The sequence below is a fragment of the Tauraco erythrolophus genome, chromosome 6 (genome assembly GCF_009769465.1).
Source record: "Tauraco erythrolophus isolate bTauEry1 chromosome 6, bTauEry1.pri, whole genome shotgun sequence".
NCBI lineage: Eukaryota > Metazoa > Chordata > Aves > Musophagiformes > Musophagidae > Tauraco > Tauraco erythrolophus.
In genome coordinates, this window is record NC_141470.1 from 71,112,913 (window position 1) to 71,138,752 (window position 25,840).

Consider the following 25,840-nt stretch of genomic DNA (forward strand, 5'->3'; position numbering starts at 1 on the left):
CCTTGTGAAAGTGATCACAGAAAGTATTGTGTTAAGAACTCAAAGGATTTCTCTGAACACATTGAAATAGCTGAGCTTGAGCCAAACGTAGATCAGACTTGCATGTAATTTTTTTAATTTCTTCGCTAGGTTTTGATGGATATGTTTGATCAGGATGACATTGGTTTGGTTTCTCTCTGTGAAGACGAACCCTCTTCTTCTGGGGAGCTCAACTACTATGACCTAGTGAGAAACGAAATTGCAGAAGAAAGGCAATATCTGCGGGAGCTGAATCTGATAATAAAAGTGTTTCGGGAAGCCTTTCTATCAAACAGAAAATTGTTCACACCTAATGTAAGTCCTGTAATAGGTTATTGATGTGTAATGCTAGTTGCTCCATTAGCAGCCATTACGTATCAATATTACATTAACTGTGTTGGGAGTAAAATTAAATTTGATTTATTGCATGTCAGGGCATTATGAGTGTTGACTGTATGGGAAATAAAATGGAGGAATTGCCATTAATAGTATGAATAGTGCTGCTCTCAGAGTGAAGCTTAACAGACAAAATTCCCTGTCAGATGCCAGCAATAGCTGGAGTCCTTTGGTCATGTAGGTAAGAGTTACACTTTTGCTGAACACAAAAATTAAGTTATCTACCTGCGTGTGGAGTGAATGCGGATGAATGCTGGAATTGACATTCAAAGTCTGCCCCAGGGCTCCCCTGCCTGCAGAATCTACAGGTAAAACAGCTCTTAGCTGGATTCTCTAGTGTGACTTACTGTGAAGGGAATCTCTGGTTGGTAAATGATTGGATTGTGCGTGTGACAAATTCTGTTTTCAGAGTGCTGGAGTCTAAAAAGGAAGCACAGCTCTTGTAGGAGAAGAAGGAAAAAGGAGAGATTAGTGAATCCTTCCTGTGGGAGGAAGGAGAAGGAGACCAGGCCAGCAGAACCTGAACTGGGATTTTTAGGTGATACCAGCAGGTTGAAAAGAGAGGCAGCAGGAGATATTCCTGTTACAGCTGGATGTGGACGTTCCTCAGTAGCTGCTAGGATATCAGAGAATTGTGCAGATGTGGGGACAGAATTCAAACAAAGATGATAGGAGGAGAAGGGAGCAGTATTTTGGAACTGAGGAATATTCTTTTGTTATATGGGAACGAGTATGAGAAATTTGAAGATTGCTTGTTCCCACGAAGAGATTGCCATGGTCTTGGCGCTGGCAGGAGGTCAAGCAAGCTCTGCAGTGTTAGGTTGGGGCAGAGAAGGCTTCCAAGAAGTGTGTTTCAGAGGGGTCAGAAGGAGAATGAAGGTCATTGGAAGGGACTGCTTAGTTGGGTGTGTTTGCAGCGTGTGGATTTGAAAAATGTAAAAGTACAATTTGGAGAAGGAAGCTGCCGATTCCTCCTCTGTACCCAGGTAGTATTCTGCTAAAGTACCCAAGTAACTGCTTTGGTTTCACCTGTGGTTTAGAGGGTCTGACCTTGGAGCTGCCTTAAATTGCCTCCTTCCTGTTATGTTCTGAGATACAAGAAGCAGCAAACGGGGAAAATAACAGCTGTGAATTGTGGCTGGAAGGGCCAGACATTTCTGTCCAAAGCACTGAACAGCCTGTACTGGGGCTGCTGCTCTGGCCTGGGAAGGATGGTGTGCTTTCTTTCACTGGGGTGAGAATTGTGCAAGGCTGGATGTGCCCAGGCAAGCCTGCAGGGCTGGGAAGACCACATAATTTAACTTTCTTCCTCACTTTTTGTTGGCCCCTCGCCATTTACCTCTTGGTTCAGACTTCACGAAGAATGCTCCGATATTTACGTAAGCAAAATACTTTATTCTAGACACTACTAAGATACGTTTTATGTTTGCAGGATATCGATGTGATATTTAGCAACATTTCAGACATTCATGAGTTGACAGTGAAGCTTTTAGGATTGATTGAGGATACTGTTGAAATGACTGATGAAAGCAGTCCTCATCCTCTGGCCGGCAGCTGCTTTGAGGATCTTGCAGAGGTACGGTGTTTTGTCGTGTTTTCTTTTAAACCACCGATTGTTTTACTTTTGTGGTAAACTTTTGGTCATGATTCCGATATCGCTGATAAACTTGCAGCTGTAAAAAGTCTTTTTAATAAGCCCTGAACAGAGATCTTCTCTACCTGTTCATCAGTAAGTAAGATAAAGTGCGTTTCCTAACTGGCACAGAAATGACATCAAGCAGGTAAGTACAAAACAAATCTTATTTCAGAGTGGGAATTAATTGCTACAATCCTGTAGGGAAGTGGATTTAAAAAGTAATTACCCGGAATTGCTTATTTAAAGAAGGTGGTGCTTCAGTTTTAGTAGGCATTGGTGTCAGGCCCAGGGCCACCCAAAAATCATAGCTGTTGGACGTAGATCTGCAAGATGAGTGACTTGCGTTACTCTGGACAGAGATAACTGAAACAAAACGTTCTTAATTGAGGCAAATTCCTCAATGTGTTATATGTCTGGAATTGGAAATGTCTCTGCAAAGCACTAACTCTGGGAAGGAATGAAGTATCAAAACAGATGTGCAACTGAAGAGAAGCTCACTGTTGAGTTTTGTAGCAAAAGTGCTATTGGTATCTGTTGACCTATAAAATAGATATTAAAGAGTAGGAATAAGGGAAGACGCTGTATATGGATTTGGAGTGGCTCATACTGGAACGTTAAGGTATTTTGTGAGCTTTGCTGTTGTTTTTTTTTTTAACGGGCATTGAAATACTGGAAGGACTACTGAAGAGAGGCACAGAAGTTAAGTTTTTGAGAAAGTGCTTTACAGTGAGATAGAGCTCAGTTTAGTCTAAATAGGACAGGTGCATAGATACCTTCATGACCTGAAAATAGAGAAAGAGACTCTGGAATTTAGCAGAGAGGTGCACAGCAAAAAAGCAGTATCCAAAAGGCAAGAGGGCAGTTCAGTTTAGAAAAACACCACACCTTTGTCTGACTCTTGGAACAAATTACCAAGTTTTTGCTTGGAGTTTTTGCTCTTTGGACGTATTTAAATGGAGTCTGTTTTTTCTTGAGTGGTGTGTTGAGCCCCATTTTCTGAACCAAAATATCAGGTTAATCATGTAAACCATGTGGACTGTATCATAGAGGAAGTCGAATGAGATGTTCTGGCCTGAGGGGGAGAGAGTTTCTCTCAGATGAACCACATGGTGAATGTGAAGTTTATGCTTTTTATCTTGAAATTACGGTCTTTATAAAGAAAATTACAACCAGTAACACTTCCGTTTCACTTTTATGTATGCTCAGTTTTTAAAATCTCCGGACTGCATGAACACACCAGTACCATTAGGAAAACGGTTACATTTTTGTGGCTGTGAAGAATATGGGTTCCTTCAGCCCACGTGCCACTCACTTAGGAATATACCATAAAGATAAAGTTTTCCTGACATTACTTAGAATCCTAGAATGGTTTGGGTTGGAAGGGCCCTCAAAGGTCATCTAGTTCCAACCCCCCTGCCATGGGCAGGGACACCCTCCACTACACCAGGTTGCCCAAAGCCTCATCCAACCTGACCTTGAACACTTCCAGGGATGGGGCAGCCACAGCTTCTCTGGGCAGCCTGTTCCAGTGCTTCATCACTGTCAGAGGGAAGAATTTCTTCTTTATATCCAATCTAAATCTTCCCTCTTTCAGTTTAAAGTCATTGCCCCTTGTCCTGTCACTACCTGCCCTTGCCAAAAGTCCCTCTCCATAAGCCACTTGTGACACATCAGTAGGAAAGTCCAGTTGACTAGATCTTAGCTCTTAAGATGGTTAAGTATAATTGGTTATCTAATGTTAAGGAGAAGCGTTTGAACAATTAATTAAAGTGAGTGGCTATTATATTATAATTGAAAAAAAGAATTAAAATTTGAAATAGTACAGCACTGTCCTGGAGAACACACATACCTCAGATTATTGTAAAAGTTACTCTTCAGCGTCCTGTGCTTTAAGGGAAGGAAATCCTTTTCAATGAGTAAAAATATCACTTGATTTTCATTAACTGGAAACCTTTTTATGCAGGTAGTTAAGTTTGAATTTAAAAATTCAATTAATATGGAGCAAAGACCTGCTTAATAACCAGGCTGTTCATTTGATCATCTCACACGTTTGAGATCATCTTTCTGTGAGTGTTTGCAAAAGGAATCATTAAAGAGAGATACCAAAGTGAAGTGTTTATTTGCTCTATCTTACTGCCCAGCTTGCTGCTTGTATTTCCATTATAAAGGTCCTTCAACTTATTTGGAAGGATAATTAAAAACAAACAACACTGGAATCTTCCTGCTTTGTCTGTTTTTCTGCATCAGTTCTCTGGAAGGTTTAAACATAAATATTGTAGTGTTTTTGAGATAAGGAAGTATGCGGAAAACAAAACATTTTTTCTTGGTGTGGAGGACATTCGAAAACTTGATGCCTGCCACATAGGAGTGGGAGATGGATATTTGTGAATATGCTGGTAAAAAAAAAAAATTTACTTGGTGGTAACTTTCACCATTCTAACTACTACACGCATGTAGTGGGCAAGTGTGGCGTAAAAAAAAAAAACCCACCAGGTTGTAAAGTGGATTCGGATTCTGCTTAAGAAAAGCAGGCTGTTCAGTTAGAGTGCCTCATCGTTTCTCTTCCGCAGCTGAAGTGCCAAAATTTCCCCCGCTCTTATCCCCCCCTCCCAGCTACAATCTAATGGGAATGGACAGCGATGATTAGAGCTTGATGAGGAGAGTTGAGAGGATGATTAAAATTTGCATGTGAAAAGAGAGTGCCTTTGGTACCTCTCCTCCCCACAAAGAGTTTAATCGCAGCTGCCCCACCAGTAAGGTAGGACATACCCTGGAAGAGACTGTATCTGAATGTTTCAGATGAGCCTTTTCGGTGTTTGTTCTCCCAAATTCTGCAGCCTGGATTCTAGAGCACTTCAGCATTAAGGTGAAAAGAGGTATGTGCTGCTTCTGGGCATCGTGCCATCAGCACCGGATAACGCGGTGATTCATGAGTGATTCAGCCCAGTGAATCTGCAGAGGCTCGGGAACGGGCTGTCAGGCTGTGGAGCAGGTGATCCATGGCCAGTTGTGATTCCTCCTGAGATTCGTATACAGTCAGGTTTTCATCCCATCCTGCTGTAGCTGATACTACAGAATCACAGCCAGATACTCCATCCAGAGTCATAGAATCATGGAATGGTTTGGGTTGGAAGGGACCTCAAAGATCGTCTAGTTCCAACCCCTCTGCCATGGGCAGGGACACCTTCCACTACACCAGGTTGCCCAAAGCCCCATCCAACCTGGCCTTGAACACTTCCAGGGATGGGGCAGCCACAGCTTCTCTGGGCAACCTGGTCCAGTGCCTCACCACCCTCTGAGTAAAAAATTTCTTCCTTATATCTAATCTAAATCTCCCCTCTTTCAGTTTAAAGCCATTTCCCCTTGTCCCATCACTCCATGCCCTTGTAAAAAGCGCCTCTCCAGCTTTCCTGTAGGCCCCCTTTAATTACTGGAAGGCTGCAATAAGATCACCCCGGAGCCTTCTCTTCTCCAGGCTGAACAGCCCCAACTCTCTCAGCCTGTCTCCATAGCAGAGGTGCTCCAGCCCTCGGGTCATCTTGGTGGCCTCCTCTGGACCCTTTCAAGCAGCTCCATGTCCTTCTTGTGCTGGGGACTCCAGAGCTGAACACAGTATTCCAGGTGGGGTTGTGCTGGGGACTCCAGAGCTGAACACAGTCTTCCAGGTGGGGTCTCAGGAGAGCAGAGCAGAGGGGCAGAATCCCCTCCCTCAACCTGCTGGCCACGCTGCTTTGGATGCACCCCAGGAGATTTTTGCGCCTGAAACCCTTGGTGTCATTAGAGGACTTTCCTCTGAGACTCTTTCAGACTAGCTGCTTTGTCCCAGAGTGAGACGTTTTCTCAGCCTTACAGCATGGCCAGAAAAGTGTGCAGAATTCCAGTACTTGTGACTGATCGTTCTTACGTGATGTACCCCGAAATGGTGGTGATACAACAATGCCTCCGTGTGACAGTCCCCAAAATTCATCTGAAATGTCACTTCACCTGCTCTTCTTTCCTTATGGGTAAACTGGAGGTAAATTGCTATTCTTTATGGAATGTGGGTGGATGGCAAGCAAGAACTTTTCTCGGTTTCCACTGCTTCAATAAAATAGTGTTAGTGGTAAGTATGGTGAGACTGAGAAATGCCGAGAAAATGTGTGCATTTAAAATTTGGAAGTGAAAAACATTTGTGGTTTACAGAATATTTGCTTTGCAAAATCGGTATTTTCTTGAAAAGTTCCACTTGTGTATCAGCTTATTGAAGGAATCAGTTGTATCAGCTGAAATAGAAATATCTTGCATCCTTCATGTATTTATATAATTCTCTGGTTTTATTTAGGAGCAAGCCTTTGATCCGTATGAAACCTTGTCCCAGGATATTCTCTCTCCACAATTTCATGAGCGTTTTAACAACTTAATGGCGAAACCTGCTGTTGCTCTCCACTTTCAGGTGAGTGCAAATGAGAAATGCTGTGTATTGCTTTAGCTCAAAAACCCTGTGTTTCAAAGGTTTGGATTTTGTCAGTAACTCTTTACTTTCTACTGAGGAAGAAAATTGTCTAGATTCTGACCTTTCTTCGGTGTAAGATACTCTGACTCTGCCTTTTCCTGTAGAAACTGGACGTAGCTCTGCCCATCCATGAGTCTTTTGCATTTTTTTTTTGTCCTCGCATCAGTCTCTTGCTTCAGAATAGAGGGTGACTTCTCACACCTGCTACTTCTATTTCTGTTTTGCCATTTAATACCAAACACAGGCACTCGGACACAATATTTTCATTTTCTTCCTTATATATCCCAGGCCCCCTTGTTTGACATTGAGGCTGGGCCTGGCAGGTTTTCTTAAATCATTTCTTTAATAGGACTATCCAGCAAGATCATCTGTGATTTTTTTTTTTTTTTTAATTTATTACTTCCTTCTGCCAATGTGCCAGATCTATTGAAGACTACTGTTCAGAAGACTGAACTTGTTTTCAGAAATGCATTTAGAGAAGCTGCTAAGCAAGTGTTGGCTCAGTGGTGCTTCCTCCTAAACCCATTATAGTAGAGCTGAGTTTGTACAGTTTACTGGGACCTGAGTCTCTGCAAGCTGAGATTCCTCCAAGCTGTTCCTTCAGGGTGAGCGTTTCCTCTTCAGCTCTGAGCACTTGGAAAGATGGATCATCTCACTCTTAAATATAATTTGGTGAATGAAGTACGGCCCTGTACCTACCTCCGAAGTAAATTTAAAGCCCATCATCCTATTCCAGATTAAATTGGTAATCAAGCGATTTGACAGTGAATCTGGCCTGCTTTCTGACTCTCCTTGCCATAGGAAGGTTTGGGCTTCACTGTTCTTTGGAGAACCTCTCCTCATCTTCCAGCCTGAATTATTATGCTAGTTAACTGCTGGGATTGGGGAAGAGATTTCTAACTCATTCACTAAGTCATAAACTTGTAATTCTCAGTTTCTGAGGGAGAGGAGATACTCATATTGATTTCTTCAGTACTTGAGACCTCCATATTTCTGTGGCAATACTGGATGTAAGTTGAAGCACAGCGTACGTACTTGGTAGGAGAGGACATTAGAGGGGAGTTGGTGATAAGTTTATTAGACTGTATAGGAGTCCTGGCTGGTCTTTAACATTCCAGTGTTTCCTTTAAATTCTGCTGCGAACTGCGGCCCACAGTAAAACATGTTATTTTGGATATGAGAATGAGCTTTGTTCAAAATATATTCAAGGATTTTCTGCATTCTGGGATGTGGCTGTTGGCTGGGGAATAAGGCGTGCAGCTTAGCCGCAGGCAGGGCGTCATTCTGAGGCGTTATCAGGCTGAACTAATGCTGTTAATTAAGTTCTGCAGACAGTGCTGAAACACAGAGGTACTCGGGATTGTGATATGAGCATCTCTAAAGGATGCTTATGAAATGACTTGTGGATAACTTGGTCCTCCAGCTTCTGTGTTTGATTTGCTACTTCTGGCAAACACACGGACCATCAGACTGGTTACCTTGCGAAGGAGGCAGGTTGTGCCATCATTCATTCATTGTGGGGGTTAGGGGTGTTTTCAGAGCTCACTTCAGGGCCTTGTCCAGTCCTGGTTTGAGTATTCCAGTGCAAGTAATCCTGTTTATTTTTCCTTTTCAGTCTACTGCTGAAGGGTTTAAAGAAGCTGTACGATACATCCTCCCGCGACTCATGCTTATCCCAGTCTATCACTGTTTGCACTACTTCGAGTTACTACAGGTAAATGAAGCCACACTTTTGTTTCCTGCTAAAAACATTTCTTAATGTCGAGAGGCTGAGCTTTTAAATAGGAGATTAGATTTTTATTCACTGCTGCTGAAAATTGAAAGATATGAAACAGTAATTTGACACCAGTGAGTATACGTCTGAAAAGTAAACTGATGTAGAAAAAGTCTTCAGAAGCATCTGTTGCTCTGATATGAACATTTGAAGTAACTATACTTGATTAAACCAACTTTTATTGAACTTGAATTCTAATATAGTTAAAAATGTAATATGCAGATCTAATTTCTTCTTTCCTTGAGTTCTGAGTTTTTTGCCTGTTCGGAAGAAGCTAAGCGTGATTCAGATCGCTGTTCTCAGTCTGAAGTCATGCTCCAGTCGCAGTTCAGCTGATCTTATTTTGGGAATTGGGGAAGCACTTTCTTCCAGCGTAGTCGGAATTATCTGTGTTTAATGTTCAACCTGAGTCCTAAATGGAAGAGATACAGCAAAAAATACCATTTTTCATAGCATACCACGCTTTCTCCATATTGAGGAAGAATGAAAACAAGCGCTATTATTTTCTTGTTTTCTGTCTTCTAAGAAATGACATTGATGAAACGTCAGGCTTTATGGAATTCTGATTCAGATGGTAAAAAGTTACTCCTGTAGGATGTATTTCAGGGGTCTTACCATACAAGTTGTTTAGGTTGGCATCTAGTCTGTATTTGTGAGCGATTCTGCCTAGTGAGGCATTACTTATTTTAGAACAGCCTCCATTGGTTTGCCCACGGATCGCTTGCACATATTTCATCCTGATGTGCACTAGCAAGGTGATTTACATCAGCAGATATTTCCCTTGGGTAAAACAGCTAAAAGCCAAAAAGTAACTAAGCATGTATCTTTTTGCTTACAAGCAAATGTTTTTGCTGTGAGTTATGAGAAGAGAGGCCAGCAGTCAGCAGAAATTTAACATCTGAGGTCTATAATAATCATTCCTAAATAAGAAAAAATAATGTTGCTGTAGAAAATGCAATATCTTGAAAAATACTTAGATCGGAGCTTTTTTTAAGTAGCTAAGGATAATGTGAAAAAAGTTTCTGTTTGCCCCATTGTGTTCAGAAAGTTTGTAATGCTTAGTTAATAATCCACTTATCTTTATAACTGGGATATACTTAAATTAAACGGGTGAAATATCCTGTGGCTATAGCTGGCATTTTGAAATAGCAACAGAAATTTGACTTCTGAGTTTTCAGTGTAAAAAGTGATACTAGCAGTGGTGTACAAGTGTGTTACGTGGCCTTCCTTTGTATTTCAAAGGATTTACTTGTATGAAGGAAGAAATGTAGAACTTACATATAATACAATATAAAATTTTTTCAAAAGAACCTCAAGGCAAAAAATAGGATTTGTTTTAAGACCACGTACAGTAGTACATTTACATGTAGTTAATATCTGGCACATGTTCCTTTGATTTTTATTTTTTTTTTTTAATTTTTTTAAGTTCAGTCTTGTTTTCATTATGTCCTCTGTGATTTTTTGCATATCCTGATTTAGCTAAGTAAAAATAAGGATAATTTATTTTGACCCATGAACCACACATTTCCAATGTATAGATTACCGGTGTTTTGTAGAAAGGTTTAAATCCAAGTAGTCTCAATAAATTTTAAATCTTGAAGCGTTTCTATTGATAGTCAGTTTAGAAAACAGTTAACAAAGCTTAAAAAAACAAAACAAGCCTAACAGTCAGTGAACTTTTCTCTAGATTACTGCACTGTCTCTGTTGAGAGCAGAAACTTTGCATGGCCATGATTTTAATGTTGACCTTCATAAAGTTTGTCTTTCTATAAGGACATCTTCCAAAAGAACATAAACTGATGGAAGAACTGAAGGATGAGAGCAGAAGCACAGCACCATTCTTGCTGTGGCGTGAGACCTGAGAGCATCATGGATACATCTGTCTCTCAAAGTAGCATAACTTCCCTTTCCATAGGGGATAACTCAATAATTACGATAATTAAGTTCCACACGATAATTCTCTGGAACTTCTGAAAATATTCTTCTTTCACGTTTTAAAGACATAATTGGATTAGTGACCTGTGTTCGGCTGAAGGTCAGGCTAATTCATGACCCATCATGTCTCCAGACTGGGAAATGGGGTGCATCAGCATCATTCTTCCAGAAATGGAAGAATGAAATCCTGTGCCACAGCTTTGGGAGAATCTAAAGATGTAGCTGATTTTTACAGGCTTGGTAGTTTTTTCTTCAGCGAGAGGAAAGGGTGGTTACCGGTTATGTTTTAAACCGTGGCACAGAGAAGACAATTTGGTTTTGATAGCTTGTCTGAAACCTGTAGTGCTGCAAGAGTTTTCCATCTCTTGGGGGCTCCCAGTCTGCTCATAGCTCCCATTAATATTGATGGGATCAGGTTATACATGCACATCCTTAAATTTCCTCACATCTTTGCAGAATGAAGTCTGGCAGTTAGTGCAAAAACATTTCGTTGTTTCTTGGGTTTGTTTTTCACTCGGATAATACAGCAGGATGCTGCACGAAAGATATTAGGCGATGCCTTTTTTATCTAGGGAATTTTAGTAGTGAAAATGATGAAATATGACCTTTATCCACAATGTACAAGATTTCTGAATGGAATTAGAATTCAGCCGCGGAGGCTGACACTTGGCTGCCTTGAGTCTTTCTAACCTTGTGAGCGTAGAGCGAAGCAGAGATCTTAAATATCACTCCGTAGTGAATAATGCTAAATACAGAATACTTTGTTGTGATAAATTCAAATTTTAAACCTGCAACTAAAGTTTATGTTGTATTTTGAAAACATCCTAAATTTATAGCAGTGTTTTTTAAAAAACAGTGGGTTTAGGGGTAGAGAAAGTATTTATATAAACTGTTGGTACTGCTTTCCTGTTACTGTTGTATTTGTCTCTAGGAACTTTGGGAAAAAGACCTAACAAAAATGGAAGCAAAAAAGCAACAGAACACTCAGAATATTTTCATGGCTTCAGGAGGGAGAGAAGCTAAGATTGAGACTGTTGCTCCTAAAGGCAGTTACAAAACCACCTCTGCTGAGTGGGGAGATAAATAATGAATGATTTACAGAAGTGCAGGCCTCGGTATTTGCTCCTTTGCAAAACAGCAAAACTAAACCGAATGAAATGGAAGTGTGAAAAGCTTGAGGACTCTTTTAAGCTGCAGAACTTTTCTCCTTGGTGCAGAAACCTGTTTGTGCAGCCTCTGGTGCTGGGTCTGCATCGGAGAGCGCTTTTAGCCTGAGCAAGAGGCACAAGGGTGGGATGGCGTTTGGAGACCCCCATGTTGAATTTGTTTGCTTTGGCAGCTTTTTGTACGCAAGGAATTCTGCTCAGGACATGTGAGGAGAGAGGTTATTTTCTCAAAGACTTGGTAGCTTTTCCCACCTTGAGGATTTTGCACTTGATGGCTTTTTACACCATTTTTAAGTTCTTTGTGTTTCTGTGGCTGATAGTAAGGAAAAGAAGGGTTTCCACAGAGACATCTTATTTTTCCCTTCCCTGTACTGTTCCTCAGCTCATAAACTTCCCAGAAATTTCTGGCCATGAAACTTGCATTTCTCTAATATGCAGGATGGAGGTTGTTTGGGCATGTGAAAAATAAAAATTTTAGTAGTTTTAAATTACATGAAGAGAGTGGACCAATCTGGTCAAATCCTGTTCTCTCAATTACTTTTAGAGGAAGCTACAAATCCTTGCTGAGGGAACGTAGTGGGGAAAGGAAAAGAAGGCTTCTGCCATGCTGAGTGATTGTAAGTAAGACTTCTCTTAAAAGTATGTAGGTAAAACAGAGTTTATCCAAAACTGCGTGGCATATTGTCTTGATTTTTTGTCTGGCAATCTATTTGCTTGATTTTTCTTTTAAAAAAATTGCTATGATCTTTAACATCAAAGGGGTTAAAAAGAAAAAAAATATTTCTTTTAGGAGCGATCACCTTAAAGAACCAAAAAGAGTAATTCTGTGAATAGGGTTTGCCAAAAGCATGTTGCTGCCAAGCATATGGAGATGATATGAAAGCCTGTTAAATTTCCTAATTCAAGCCGTTTCTGCCCAGTGGTAGAGATGGAGCTAGTCTTTATGCAAAGGAAATACACCGATTCTCACTGTCTTTACATTTTGCTATTAGTAGCAAATCTTGAACTTGAGACTTTTTTTTTTAACTATATTAGTTTGCACCATGCAAAATTGACATTTCTTTTTGAAATAGATGAGTTTGCTAAAGATGGCAGAATTTAGAGAGAATCTTGTCTTCTGCATTTGCTCTGAAATGCTGAGTTTAATTGGCTCATTGAAGGAGTGGTACACAGTTAACATAAAAAAGCGTTTAATTCTCGGCTATTTGAAACTTCCAGACTGTTTAATAAAATCCATGGTGAAACAGGGACATTGTTGAAAAGATAACAGGAAAAATAGTATCCGACTGTTAGCATTGGCTCTTGGTAAAAGGGTAAAGGGTTATCTTTCTAAACTCCTTCCTCCTGTTGAGTATCTCCTGACTTTTCCTGAATATCCAACAAAAGCTTTTCAGTTACATGCATGGTTAGTTGTGAGCGTTTTTCTAGTAATAACTCTCTCGTTGACTCAAAGTCACTGACTTCACTGAGTACCGTAGGTAACACTATAAGAATGTTTGTCAGTCGTCCCACCCTTCCATAAATCAGACAAATCTGAAAGGAAAATGTTTATTATGTCACAGCAATTGCAGGAGTGCAGTGAAGATGAAGAGGACCGGGAGTGCTTAAAACAGGCCATCACAGCTCTTCTGAATCTGCAGTGCAGCATGGAGCGCATCTACAGCAAACACTCCCCGAGACGTCGGCCTGGGTAATAAGCCACAGAACTGCCCTGGTTTCCCAAAGCTGCCAGAGCTGGAAGGGATCGTAATAATTTTCTTGTTAGAAATATTTTTCTTGTTTCCACTTCCATGGATAATGTTAATATCTTACTCTTTCCCTAGCCAAAGCAGTGCATGTGGTTTATTTGGAGCAGTAAACTTGGGTGAAGGCATATTTAGGGCAAAGAAATGATGATATAAACAATTAATTCAGTTGATTATTATTATTTTTGGTCTCTTGGGATGGCAACTGTAGAATGTGCCCATCGTGACTTTTCCTTTTGTTCCTTCAAGGGAGCCAGTCTGTCGCTTCTATAACCGACAAATAAGAAGCAAGCACTTGGCCATCAAGAAAATGAATGAAATCCAGAAAAATATTGATGGCTGGGAAGGCAAAGATATTGGGCAGTGCTGTAATGAATTCATAATGGAAGGTGGCTTGACAAAAATAGGAGCCAAACACGAACGTCACATCTTTCTCTTTGATGGTTTAATGATCAGCTGTAAAACCAATCACGGTCAGTCACGGCTTCCCGGTTACAGCAATGCGGAGTATAGACTGAAGGAAAAAATTATCATGAGGAAAATACAGATTATTGATAAAGATGACACATCTGAATACAAACATGCTTTTGAACTGGTGTCTAAAGATGAAAACAGTATGCTGTTTGCTGCCAAGTCTGCGGAGGAGAAGAGTAATTGGATGGCTGCTCTGATTTCCCTCCAGTATCGCAGCACTCTGGATAGGATGCTGGATTCAGTGCTACTGCAAGAAGAAAACGAACAGCCCCTGAGGTTGCCCAGCCCAAACGTGTATCGTTTTGTAGTGGAAGACTCTGAGGATAACATTGTTTTTGAGGACAACTTGCAAAGCAAGAATGGAATTCCGATCATCAAAGGAGGAACGGTTGTGAAATTAATCGAAAGGTTAACGTACCATATGTATGCAGGTATCCCGAACATTTATTCTATATTTGTGTTTTCAAGTCATACTTCTGTGGGTGATGGAATGAATCCTTTTGTCTTCTGTTTGTTTGAGGCTTTTTTCTGTATATAGTTAAACGTAAAACAAGATTTGCAGAAAAAAAAAAACAAACAGCAGTGTCTGTTATTAAATCAACTGACTTTGCTGGCAAAGCTTGAAGGAAATTTTGGCTATGCAAGCACAATACCCACCCCCATCCCCCCCAAAAAAAAGTATCAGTGGCCTAATAGGAGCCTCTAGTGTGTTTCCTGAGACTGCCATGGCTAAAGCAGTGGTGCTGTTGGAAGGAGGAGGTTGGAAGTTATATTTATTATACTTCAACCTGCTGCTTTATGATGTTCCTCAGTAGAAAAGGATGCGAGTCACAGTCAGCGTTCTTCAGCTCTTCCGGTGTAATACAGTCCTAAAGCCACAGAAGTGAAACCTTGGAGTAGTTACAGGAAGTGCTAACGTTGATGAAAATGTTAGATCTTGGGTTTGGGGCACGTGTTGAAAGGGGACGCGGTGAAGCTGACGTAAAGCTGCTGGTGGAAGTGGTGTGCAATTTTTGTCAAACTTCTCAAATAGCACTGGTCTCTTTTGTGCTTTTTACAAAACTACCTGGTGTTGGAGTCTTTCTTGTAAAACTAAGGATAGGTAGTGTGGAAGCTGTATATTTAAAAAAAAATAACTTAAAATAGCATTTCCCACATTGATGCAACTAGCTGGTAGACAAATCATCCATAGTGGTGGTGTCTATGAGTCACAAGTCATCCGTTTCTAAAATGTGATGGCTTTTGGTGGCTTGTAAACTTCACTCTTCTCCTGAATGAACTGATGTAGTTGAGGATTAGTATGACAGCGTAGCTTCAGCTGTTACAGCGCAAGTGCTTTGGCCTCGGGAATCTTCAGTGAAAGCGTTGCCTTTTGGGTTGCTCTGTGCTTTTTTCAAACAGAGCCGGGAGCCAAGACTAACAAAATCCTGTCCCTTGGCCTTCAGAAGGGTGTTTCGATGACTAACAGCATGTGGAGGGACTCTCAGCAGATCTTAGTGGTGATTTTTGTTTGTATTTAGGTCAAGATGTGATTTTTTTTTTTTTTCCTATTTTTTGCACTGACAGTTTGTTGTAGGTTTGCGTTAGATGCAGATTTGTTTGAAGCTGGCTTCGCTGCAGCACACGGGCTCCGCGTTCCAAAAACAGCCTCTGTCGTGTCCGAGAAGTCCCCAGTTAACACCAGGATAACATGGGAGGCAGCAGATGCCGAGTTAATAACAAACTCATGAATTCAAATTGTGAGCCACTGTTCGTAGCACATTGCTTGTAGTTTCTATTTTATCGAGAATGCCGCTTACAAAAATAAGTAAATTAAAAAATAACATAAAGGGCCCTACACAGGTTAAAGAGCAGAGTGGCAACCCCGATTTTAGGAGAACTGCAGACCTTGTCTGTGGAGCAGAGGTACTACCTGCACGTTTAGTGGTGAGAGGAAGATGTACTTGTAAAATGTCATCAGTAGTACTGAAGAGCGAACGTAAATGTGACGTGGAAGCAGAAGAGGCCGGCGCAGGGCCAGGGTGCAACCTCAGCAGCAGTCACAGCACGAGAGCAATATTGCTTTTAGCTTGCTAGCACGTTCCTGTATAGGGGGCCCTTCAAAATGGTGAGCAGTGCTCTGCAGGGAATTTAATTAAGCCTTCTTAAAAGTAGTGTTTGTCTTAATCTTTTGTGGGCTGATTGGAAGAAATTCACAGCCCAGGTATTGAAGACTGCTGATGTAAGCTCCCTCCACCTCATGCTGACAGATTCAAGACTGTTTACAGAACGGCAAGAAAAAGAAACTCTCAACAACCCCAAATCCACAATTCTGAGGAAACACGTGCACGTCCACTTCTCTAGGCCTGGTGTTCCAGTATTTCAGCATTTGTTTGCTCCCAGGCAGCCCCGGAAGCTGTTGCATACTGCAGCAGCAGCACCTTGCTGCTGTTACTCTTGCAAGCGGGTCTGCTGCAGGGATGTCGGGATGAGGACCAAATGATGACATCTCTGCTATGGAGACAGACTGAGAGAGTTGGGGCTGTTCAGCCTGGAGAAGAGAAGGCTCCGGGGTGATCTTACTGCAGCTTTCGAGTACTTAAAGGGGGCCTACAGGAAAGCTGGCTCTAGAGGGACTTTTTACAAGGGCGTGTAGTGACAGGACAAGGGGCAATGGATTTAAACTGAAAGAGGGCAGATTTAGATGAGATCTAAGGAAGAAATTTTTTACTCAGAGGGTGGTGAGGCACTGGACCAGGTTGCCCAGAGAAGCTGTGGCTGCCCCATCCCTGGAAGTGTTCAAGGCCAGGTTGGATGAGGCTTTGGGCAACCTGGTGTAGTGGAGGGTGTCCCTGCCCATGGCAGGGGGGTTGGAACTAGATGATCTTTGAGGTCCCTTCCAGCCCTAACCATTCCGTGATTCTATGACCTTTCATAGCTCACAGTAAAGTGATTTACCAGCGTGCTTATCCACCATCTAAGAAACTGTACAAGAGAGTGGAATTGAAAGATTAAATGAACAATATTTTTCCTTCAGTACTTGTAATACAGCAGTAAAACGGGCGGCAGCTTGCAGGTAGGCACGTCTGGTGGTAACACACCTACCTTGGCGGTGAGGAGCAGCGGCAGGGAGGTGCGCTGGGTTGTGCAGGTGCAGCGTCTGGAGCTGCTGCGGTCTGTGCTCTGTAAGGTCTCTGCTGCTTGGCCTGTTTTCCTCGCCCGCTGCTCGGCAGAGGGTGGGTGTGTGCTGCAGCGGCGTGGCTGGGGCAGGTGTGCAGTCCCCGCTGCTGGAGACTTTTTAAGAACAGGTAAGACGAATGTTTGTTGGGGTGGTAGGGGTATTTTTGATGCCAAGAGGGTCGACAGCTTAGTCCTACCATGTTTTCGTTGTCTTTCTGAAGCCATGGAATAGCTGCATGTTCAGGGAGTGTAAGCCATTCCGCATGCCGGGACTGACACACAGTTTTTGAAAGAACATAGTGTGTGCAGTTGAATACTTTTACAGGGGAAATGCGTCGAAGAACTAAATGAAAATTTCACAAGCAGTATAATTTCTAGTGTTTTTCAAATTACAGCGCTTGACTTAATAATCTTAGTGTATCTTCTGCACTTGAAACTTTTTCTGTGAGCGTATGTATGTTTTATTTATGATATTTTGCAGCTGGATAAAAAGAACACTTCATCATTTTCTTATTCTGTCTTCACAGATCCTAATTTTGTACGTACTTTCCTGACGACATACCGCTCCTTTTGCAAGCCCCAGGAGCTGCTGAGTTTACTGATTGAAAGGTAAGTACTGGTCATCCCTTCTGAAGGTACTGAAAGTCTTTTTGGGTGTTTACTTGCCCCTTTTTTGCTTGGGTTCTCAGTGCCATGTGGCACACGTTTTAGTGAAATTCGTAAAACAGTAAATTTTAAAGCGTGATACAGTGATGCAAGTTTTTAACGCAAGCTTCCTTTTCCCAATTTGTGAAATTAGTTACCTGAATTATTAGGTGGAGCACTTGGTGTGCCTCAGCTGTGGGGTGGTAATGTTTTAAACTGCGTAACTTGATCATGAGAGTGTTTTTGAGTGCGCCTAAGTCTTGATGCAAATAAGAACGGAAATGTTGTAGGCAGTTTGTTTGGAAGGCACAGACTCTTAATGTAAACGATGTTTTAATACAGTGTGATAAAGCTGCTCTTAAGCTTTCTTCTAATCTTCACTTAATCAAGCTAGCAGGTAGTTAAAAACCTTATTATCCTAGTCTAGACATCTTGTGATGACCAGAAAACTAGCGAATTACCGGGGCGAGAGCTGGGTGTGTTAGCAGTACACAGCCAGGAGAGGAGGGAATTCCGGGCAAACTGGATATTAGATGAGTGCTTGAGTTTCCCCACACCGAGGTTTTTTTTAAAACGCAATTGCTCTTCATGTCCTACATAAAGGGTTTGTGTTTTATCTTAATTGCCATCAGTTTTTTGGTACTTTTCATCATAGGTTTGAAATCCCAGAGCCTGAGCCTACTGAAGCAGACAGGCTGGCAATCGAGAAAGGGGAGCAGCCCATCAGCGCAGACCTTAAGCGATTTCGCAAGGAATACGTCCAGCCAGTACAACTCAGGTTGATTTGCTTTTAAACTTGTTCTGTTAAAGCCAGATCTTAATGCACTGATTATACGGTGATCCTGGAGACAGTAATCTCTTTTGGAGACTGCTGTGCTGTCGAGTAGGGACTTATCGCTGTCTGCAACCAGACTAATAGCCCAGACCATGTTCTGATTAGTCATACTGACTGCTGCTGTTGTTGCAACTGTGCTTTGGTTCTCTGCCGCTCACAGCTGTGATCACCACCCACAAGAACCCTGTGTGGCTGCTATGTAGAGTGGGTGTGGGTGAGAGATGTACAACTGGAAGTGTTTCTGACTGCATTTTGAATGGATTCCTTGTTAACAGGCCCTGTGAAGATGGTTTCTCTGTTTCCATTTTTTTTTCAGTCCTCCCTTTCCCAGCCCCGTTGATGTATTTGCACACAGACAGGGAGACTCTTGTCTGTACTGCACATTGCAACGGGCTGCAGGGAATCTTCAAGGTCTTGCTGACCAAGCTAACTTGGTGAACAATTAAGCATTTCTAGCATGAATGGGGCTAATTGTTTCCCTGATAGGGGATCAAGTCAGGAGGAGACACAGATCATAACCAATATTTGCTAGAACAACTTTTATTTGTTAAACTGTTTTTATAAGTAGCATCAAGATGTTACTATTAATGGCACAGTACCTCGGTTGTTGCCTTACCTCACAGTCATTCATAGTTACCTGCTTGGAGCAACAGCAGTTTACTCAAAGTAAAGGGTCATACTGACATGCCAGTACCTTCAAGGTAGGTGTTCAGAAAGTCACTTAAGGGTCCCATTTTCATCAGATGTCTGTGTGCATATATATAAAAAAATACAAGTATGTATGTGATACTGTGGCATTCATCGATGTGTAGCTGCCACCTCCTTCTTGGATGTAGTCCAAGTTCTGCAGCCTCACTGTAACCTTCATACTTGTGTGTGCTCGTGGCCTTGTACAGATTTATCGGGCCCTTGGTGTTCTCAGCTTATCAGCTCCCGTGGGTTCAGCAGGACCACAAGTCTCCAAGGTTACCAGTTCTTGGGAGAGCTTCACACGCTGCCTCTCAGCACATAATTTTCCTGGTTCCAGCTTGCCATTTTCTGGAGTAACTGTTTCTGCACCCATCCACATAGAGCCCCTTCACAGAAACTCACACAGAATGGGCTTTTGGGACGTAACTGGCTCCAAAGTTTAAATATTGTTTTATTGCTGTTGTTGCTATTTTTCTGTAGCCTCCCCTACTAACTAAGCTTGGGAACGTCCTCACAGTGCCCCTTGGCGTGGTACAAATGCACCTTCCTGCAGCACTGCCGACTGCCATAGCTGAGCAGGACAACTGGTTACCAGTGAACTGGAACCTGCAGAAAAGCTTGAGGCAGCAGTTAACTGTGTTTCATGCTGTTAATTTCCAAAATCAATTTAGCACTTTTGCTAAACTTCATATGTTGTGTTTGAGCTGTTTGAAACCTGTGCCCTATTTGAGAATTTCCAAGGCCTTTGGTTTTAGTGTCTGGTTTCTTCCGTTGTTTGGGAGGTTAGGATACCTCTTACTGTGACAGCTACTCTTGGCTGTCTAACTCACGCTGTGTTTGGTGAGCTGAGTCCGTTTGTGGGTGCGTGCCCGATGAGAGATGTGGTTTAAAGCTGCTGTTTAACACACACCCTTCTGTGGCTTATAGCTAATCTTTGAATTTAGGAGATAACTACATGTTTCTAGTCGTTTGAATCTCTTAACTGTGTTACGGTTGAAAGGGCATGCCTGAATTTGAGCTGTTAGGTTGATATGCCCAGCACTTTGTAAATTCCAGTGTTGTTAATACCATTGACGTATACTTCAGCGAGATCCGAGATGTGGGAAGAAGGTGGAGATCATGAAAATGCTCATTCCTCCCTCCCATCCCTCTCCAGCACTTACTCCCCATCTTGTAGAAAATGCTGTAGACTTGCCGTGCAGTGCACAGGCATGGAAACAGTGATGTTTTTTGACTAGATGGAAATGCATGTGAGGTCCTGAGAAAGAGGAGGTGCCAAGCTGGAAATGCAGTCAGTGGAACCAGGCAGTTCTGTCCTGCTTATTCAGTATTCCTTCCATGATATCTCAAAGGTGAAGATTGATAGATAAGATTCTGTATTACTCTTATTGGGAACTTGCTTCAAAACATCACTCCTTTGATGGTTAGAAACTCATTATGATCTGTTTGGGTAGTGATTCTTTGATGTGATAAACTTTATTCTTTAACTTACATACTGCGAAGAGAAATATTTAATTCTCCATGTGTTCATGTAGAGCACCCTTCATTTGACTAAGCTAAACCAAGCAACTTCTCTCATGCTCTGACTCACAGCAGGCTGGCAGATGACAATCAGTTGTCTGCCCTGTCCCTCTCAGATGTTCCTGCCCCTGATCCGCAGGGCTGAGACACTGAAAACAGTAGTCTGATGCACAGTTAGCACTGGTTTGCCTTAATATCCTGAGCTGCAAAGAGTGGAGGAGTTCAGCAGTGCTCCGTGTACAGCTGAGCTCTGAGCTGCTTTTTTGAGAAGGCGATGGGGCAGGAGTGACCACATCTCACTGTCACCATCTCCTCCTCCGAGTCGCAGGCCGTGGGCTCTCCGTTAACCCCATGGTCCTTATCCCATCTGATGGATTGGCACAGGGAAAATCTGCTGCGCTGGTTGATGTAGGAGATTTTTGCTCACTCTTCAGGTAAGGTAATATGGTGCGCTCCGATAAACCTAAAGTTTTGAGGTAGGAGCTCAACTTCTTGCCTGAAGAAGAGGCAAAACAGTTCTTTATTCTGTTACATCCTAAGGGTAGAAGGGAGAAGTTGTAGTTCACTTTTAGAGGCTTGTTTATTAGTGGTCTGTTTAAGAAAATGTAGAGAAAAATCAAGAGGAAGTTTAGTGTCATCCTTAAAGGAAGTACTGGATCTAGAACGGCCACTTGTGTAATTAAAAAGTTGTAAAAGTAGGGCAGTGCGCCTGCAACAGCTTCTAAGCTGAAATTTGTGTATAGGAAAGAAACAATTACAAGTTTGCTTCTTAGCAAGTGGGAGATCCTAATTAGATTTTTTTTTTAGTTAAAAAAGAAAAACAGAAAATTATATTAGAAATACCAGTTTTATCTGATTTTGATATGTTTTTTTCTCTTCTGAAATCACTTCAACACTAGCATTCTTTATATAAGATTTTAAAAAATGCCAAACTATATATGCTAAGACTGGAAAATTAAGTTTCAAATACCTGGGGACTTCTGTGGTGATCGGTGCCATGCTCAGTCTTTGTTCTGCCCCTCTGACCATATGTGTTTTGATAGTCATCAACTACATGAATCTGTAACGCAGCTTTTGAAGAATTGTGCTTCATTTAGTGGGATAAGCCTTGGAAGTCCTTAAAACAAACATAATATTTTACTTTTTTCTCTCCTTCCTCAGAATATTAAATGTTTTCCGTCACTGGGTAGAGCACCATTTTTACGATTTTGAAAGAGATCTGGAGTTACTAGAGAGATTGGAGACGTTTATTTCCAGTGTAAGAGGTATGGTAATCGGTGGTCCTGTTGTTCTTCCCCGTTTTGGTACAACCTACTGGTCTAATCTGGGCAGATTTTAGGCATGAGAATATCTTTACACACACGAGTAGTTGTAATGCCTTTAATTGAGCTGTTACGAGACTCTCCTTTACATGAGCAAGGTTTGGCCTGGAGCCTAAACAGCTACCAAAAATTACTTGAAGCATTATGGTATTTACTCTTAAGTGTATTTTACTTCTGGACAGTAATGTTCATCCTTGCCTGACTCTGCAACTCACTGTCACCTTCCTCCTCCCTGTGCTATATTTGTAGCAAATTCCTTCCACGCTGGTTACTGAGTCTAGTTTTTTCATCTTGCTCTTTTCCCATTTTTTCAAAGTTCTAGCTGGAAATCATTATCCTTGTAGGAGAAAATACTTGACCCGTTTGGTATCACTTCCTCTGGAGCAAGCCCTTATGAACTAGTGGATTTTTTGGCAGCCTATGTGGAGGGCAACAGTGTGAGCATGTCAATTTTAATCCTTATCCTGGCAATTCTAGACTTTACTTTTCAGATTGCCAGACCATACATTGGGCAATATAATTCTGAGACAAACTTAGAGAATGGTAGTTTATCTTTTACAGAGGTCTCCAGGCTACCTGTTGCTGACCAGAGAGGAGTAATTCAGTTTTGGTTAGTCTCTTAAAAAGGTATTTGTCTTGAACTGCTGAAGGTACTTCCCATCTTGTCCACTATTTTGTGTACTGTAAATGTTGAACTGATATTATAAACATGTATTTCTCTAATCTTTTTGTTCTGCAGTGCACTAGTACAACATGTTGCAAAGATCTCACTTGAAGCTTGTTTACTTTTTCAGTTCTTCTAAGTAGGTGAAGCTAGTAGTCGAAGTGGAGATGGTTGCAGCTGAGGGGAAAAAATAAAATACAATGTGTACAGGATCACTTTTTTCAGCTCAAAAGCTGTCAGTGAATGTGGTTAAACACAACGGGGCACCTAAAATTTCGTTCACGTGTATTTGTCAACTGACACAGGTGCAAGAACCTGTAAGAAAAAAAAATAGGGAACTACAAACCCAATTAATTTGCATGCAGAAATGCAGAATTTTGAGCGCATGTACGATTTTGGGGGGGATTGGTTTTATTAAATTATCAAAATTAATTTAAGACAGTATTGAAAAAGGCAAGGTTTTTTACGGTTTCTGTTTTGCAGGAAAATCCATGAAGAAGTGGGTGGAATCAATTGCTAAAATCATCAAGAGAAAGAAAGCTCAGGCAAATGGGATTAGTCACAACATCACCTTTGAGAGCCCGCCTCCCCCAATCGAGTGGCACATCTGGCGTGTTGGGCACAGCGAAACGCTGGACCTCATGACTCTGCATCCTATAGAAATTGCTCGGCAGCTGACGCTTCTCGAGTCCGACCTTTATAGGTAGGGATTCAACTAATACCTGCCTTTTTTTCAATTATTCGAGCAAGAAAGAGTCCTAATTCGTAGGATCAGTCAAAAGTACGTCCCCTTGACTTTCAGAGTTTGTGGAAAGAGGTTTTCTTGCCATCTGCTCAATACCAAAATATGCAAGGAATGAAAAAAAGGGTTTTTTTATCTCTGTATCAGACTTCTGACAGCATAAATAAGTACCAGAAGGACACTGAAATATTATGAGTTCATAATTGTATTGTCTCCTTGTCAGAAGCAAACTTAGTGTTACTTTAATAAGAAGTGCTTGCTGCATCATAAAAAAAGAACATGGTTATCTCTGCTCCTTTCCTTTATAGCTGCATAGCAAAGGCCTTGGTGATACGTGCATGTAACCATAGTACTGGTACATCAAGGTCCTCCAGTCTTAATTCTGAAGAGTGTTTTTTACATGCGTGCTCCGCTGTGTCCTAGCTCTGTTGTTACTTGTGAGAAATAGAGCTAGCCTTGATGTGAGAGTTGCTGGGTAGAAATTCTTTAAGGTCTTACAGAACTCAAGGGTGAAGCATCCTTTCATGCTTCAGTGAGAGCAGGTTTTCTGTTGAAATAGGCCACTTTTCCAGCAGGTTGCTCAAAGTACTTCAGCTTCCTATTTAAAAAAAAAAAAAAAAAGTAACTGTCTTTAAGGTGATTTCTTATGCTTTCAGGAGATTAAACTTACTCCTTTTTGTAATTTTCTTATCTGAAAGTGCTTATTAAAAAATGCCATTTCCATTGAGATAAAAATGTATTTCCTTCTGTAGTCAAATACTCATCAAAAAGTTATTCTAAGTAACTGTTTTGCAGTAGCTTAGATTGGGTTGGATTTGTGAAAAACCAAGTCATGATTAAGGGAAGAAATTATCTTTTAATGCAAACACAGAGCATAGAATTATTATTTGTACTGAGCGTTCTTCTGTATCTTACTTTGTCGTTATCAGGGCAGTGCAGCCTTCTGAACTTGTTGGTAGCGTGTGGACTAAAGAAGATAAGGAAATCAACTCCCCAAATCTTCTGAAAATGATTCGTCATACCACAAATCTTACTCTCTGGTTTGAAAAGTAAGTGCAGGTGGTGACAGTGTGGTGGCATTAGCTCCTGCTGAGATTCAGAGAGAAACATTTCTCTGCCGTTTGAACTCCGTCGCCTCGAAGCTTGAGATGGCCGTAGAGTATTACGGTAACATCACGGCATGCCGTGCCGATCACATGTGCTCTGTTTTCCTGAGACTGGAAGATTTTTTTTCCCCAGTTATGTCCACTTGGTCAGCGAAGGTTCTACTTAACATTTCTACAGAGCATCAAAAGGTGTTGGAGGCAGTGCAGGACTCGGCACCGCTTTTTTGTCTCTCCGATGAAAGCGCTGTTGTGTCTGTCCCCTTATCCGAGTCCCTCTCCCTTCTCCTGAGCGATGATAAGTGCTTCTGAGGACGTGGCCAATGCTGCACTCAGAAGGGTGTAGCAGCTCCTATGTGTGTACCTAACCTAGCAAGTTTAAAATGCCACCGTAGATACGGTGGCATGAGAGTCACCTTACTTATCCTGCATCTTGCTTGGGGTTCGCTTTATTATTTTACAGGATATGCCAAAAGCTTGGAAAGCTTTCTTGACTTTCCAACTTGAACATATGTAAGATGTGATTACATAAATTTGTCCTGGAGATTCTTGAGCGAGAGCCAGAATGTGCATACAGGGTGTATTGTGCAGTTTTTGCTTGGAAAATTTCGATTTAGTGGCTAGCAAAATGTCAGGTTTTATTTATCAGTGTTTCTCAAACTATGTCTTTGGATTAGGTGCATAGTGGAAACTGAGAACTTTGAGGAGCGAGTGGCTGTGCTGAGCAGGATTATAGAAATTCTGCAGGTTTTTCAAGATCTGAATAACTTCAATGGTGTCTTGGAAATCGTCAGTGCAATGAACTCTGTGTCGGTGTACAGACTAGATCACACTTTTGAGGTAAGGTTTGGGTGTTGCTCTTGTGAGGGGGGGAATCAGAATCCAGAAATGTATCACACGTGCTTCTGAAGTGAAATCCATAGTGTCCATATCACACTTGCTTTCATGGAAGGAAATGACTGTGAAATGTTCCAAGTTATTTATGAGAAAACATACGAGACGGGCTGGGTGTCTCAAAGGGTTTGTAATGGGGAGTGGAGCTTTTCAGCAGATGTTTTCTCACGTGTATTCAGCCTGAAAAGGGGAAACACCACAGCCCCGTTCGATTGTTGTTCGTTAACCTGTCTGAAATGAACGTGTTGCTTCAGTCCAGCATTTGATAGGTGTGAAACAGGAGGATCCCAGGGCTGAGAAGCCTGGACTGGAACAATTTAACAGCAGCATTTCCTATCTGCCAAAGAAATGTGGGAGTAGAAGGGCCTGGGGAGGGGACAGGTATAACTCAGACTTCAGCTGAACAGAAGAGCGTCTCTCGGATGAGAGTCTCAGAAAATTCGGACTGTCAGAGGTAGAAACAAACAGCTGCTGAAACAGTTTAGATGGACAGTAGGAAGAGAGGCTGCTACACAAGTAGTGACTCTGTTTTCACTTGCCAAGGAAAAGAAATGCCTAGGGTTTGGCAGCAAAGCCTCCCTTGACTAAAACAGAAAAAGAGGCATGAATAAAATGTTTTGTTTTGTATG

At 41.6% G+C, this 25,840-nt stretch overlaps 1 protein-coding gene across 3 annotated transcripts in view; it reads left to right on the forward strand.

Moving 5' to 3' along the window:
• Nucleotides 1-25,840, forward strand: part of SOS2 (SOS Ras/Rho guanine nucleotide exchange factor 2) — a 53,853-nt gene that overhangs the window by 18,690 nt on the left and 9,323 nt on the right. For 2 of the 3 annotated variants that reach the window (XR_015222195.1, XM_086612691.1), the window contains exons 5-16: nucleotides 130-333; nucleotides 1,847-1,990; nucleotides 6,372-6,482; nucleotides 8,158-8,256; nucleotides 12,980-13,107; nucleotides 13,412-14,067; nucleotides 17,323-17,404; nucleotides 18,096-18,218; nucleotides 21,648-21,751; nucleotides 22,956-23,175; nucleotides 24,144-24,263; nucleotides 24,995-25,157. Coding sequence is in view for 2 of the 3 variants with exons in the window: in XM_086612691.1 (XP_086468817.1) it covers nucleotides 130-333; nucleotides 1,847-1,990; nucleotides 6,372-6,482; nucleotides 8,158-8,256; nucleotides 12,980-13,107; nucleotides 13,412-14,067; nucleotides 17,323-17,404; nucleotides 18,096-18,218; nucleotides 21,648-21,751; nucleotides 22,956-23,175; nucleotides 24,144-24,263; nucleotides 24,995-25,157 (2,154 nt within the window). In the remaining variant the exon portion in view is untranslated. The remainder of the gene's footprint in view (nucleotides 1-129; nucleotides 334-1,846; nucleotides 1,991-6,371; nucleotides 6,483-8,157; nucleotides 8,257-12,979; nucleotides 13,108-13,411; nucleotides 14,068-17,322; nucleotides 17,405-18,095; nucleotides 18,219-21,647; nucleotides 21,752-22,955; nucleotides 23,176-24,143; nucleotides 24,264-24,994; nucleotides 25,158-25,840) is intronic. The other variant, XM_086612692.1, reaches the window with a different exon arrangement.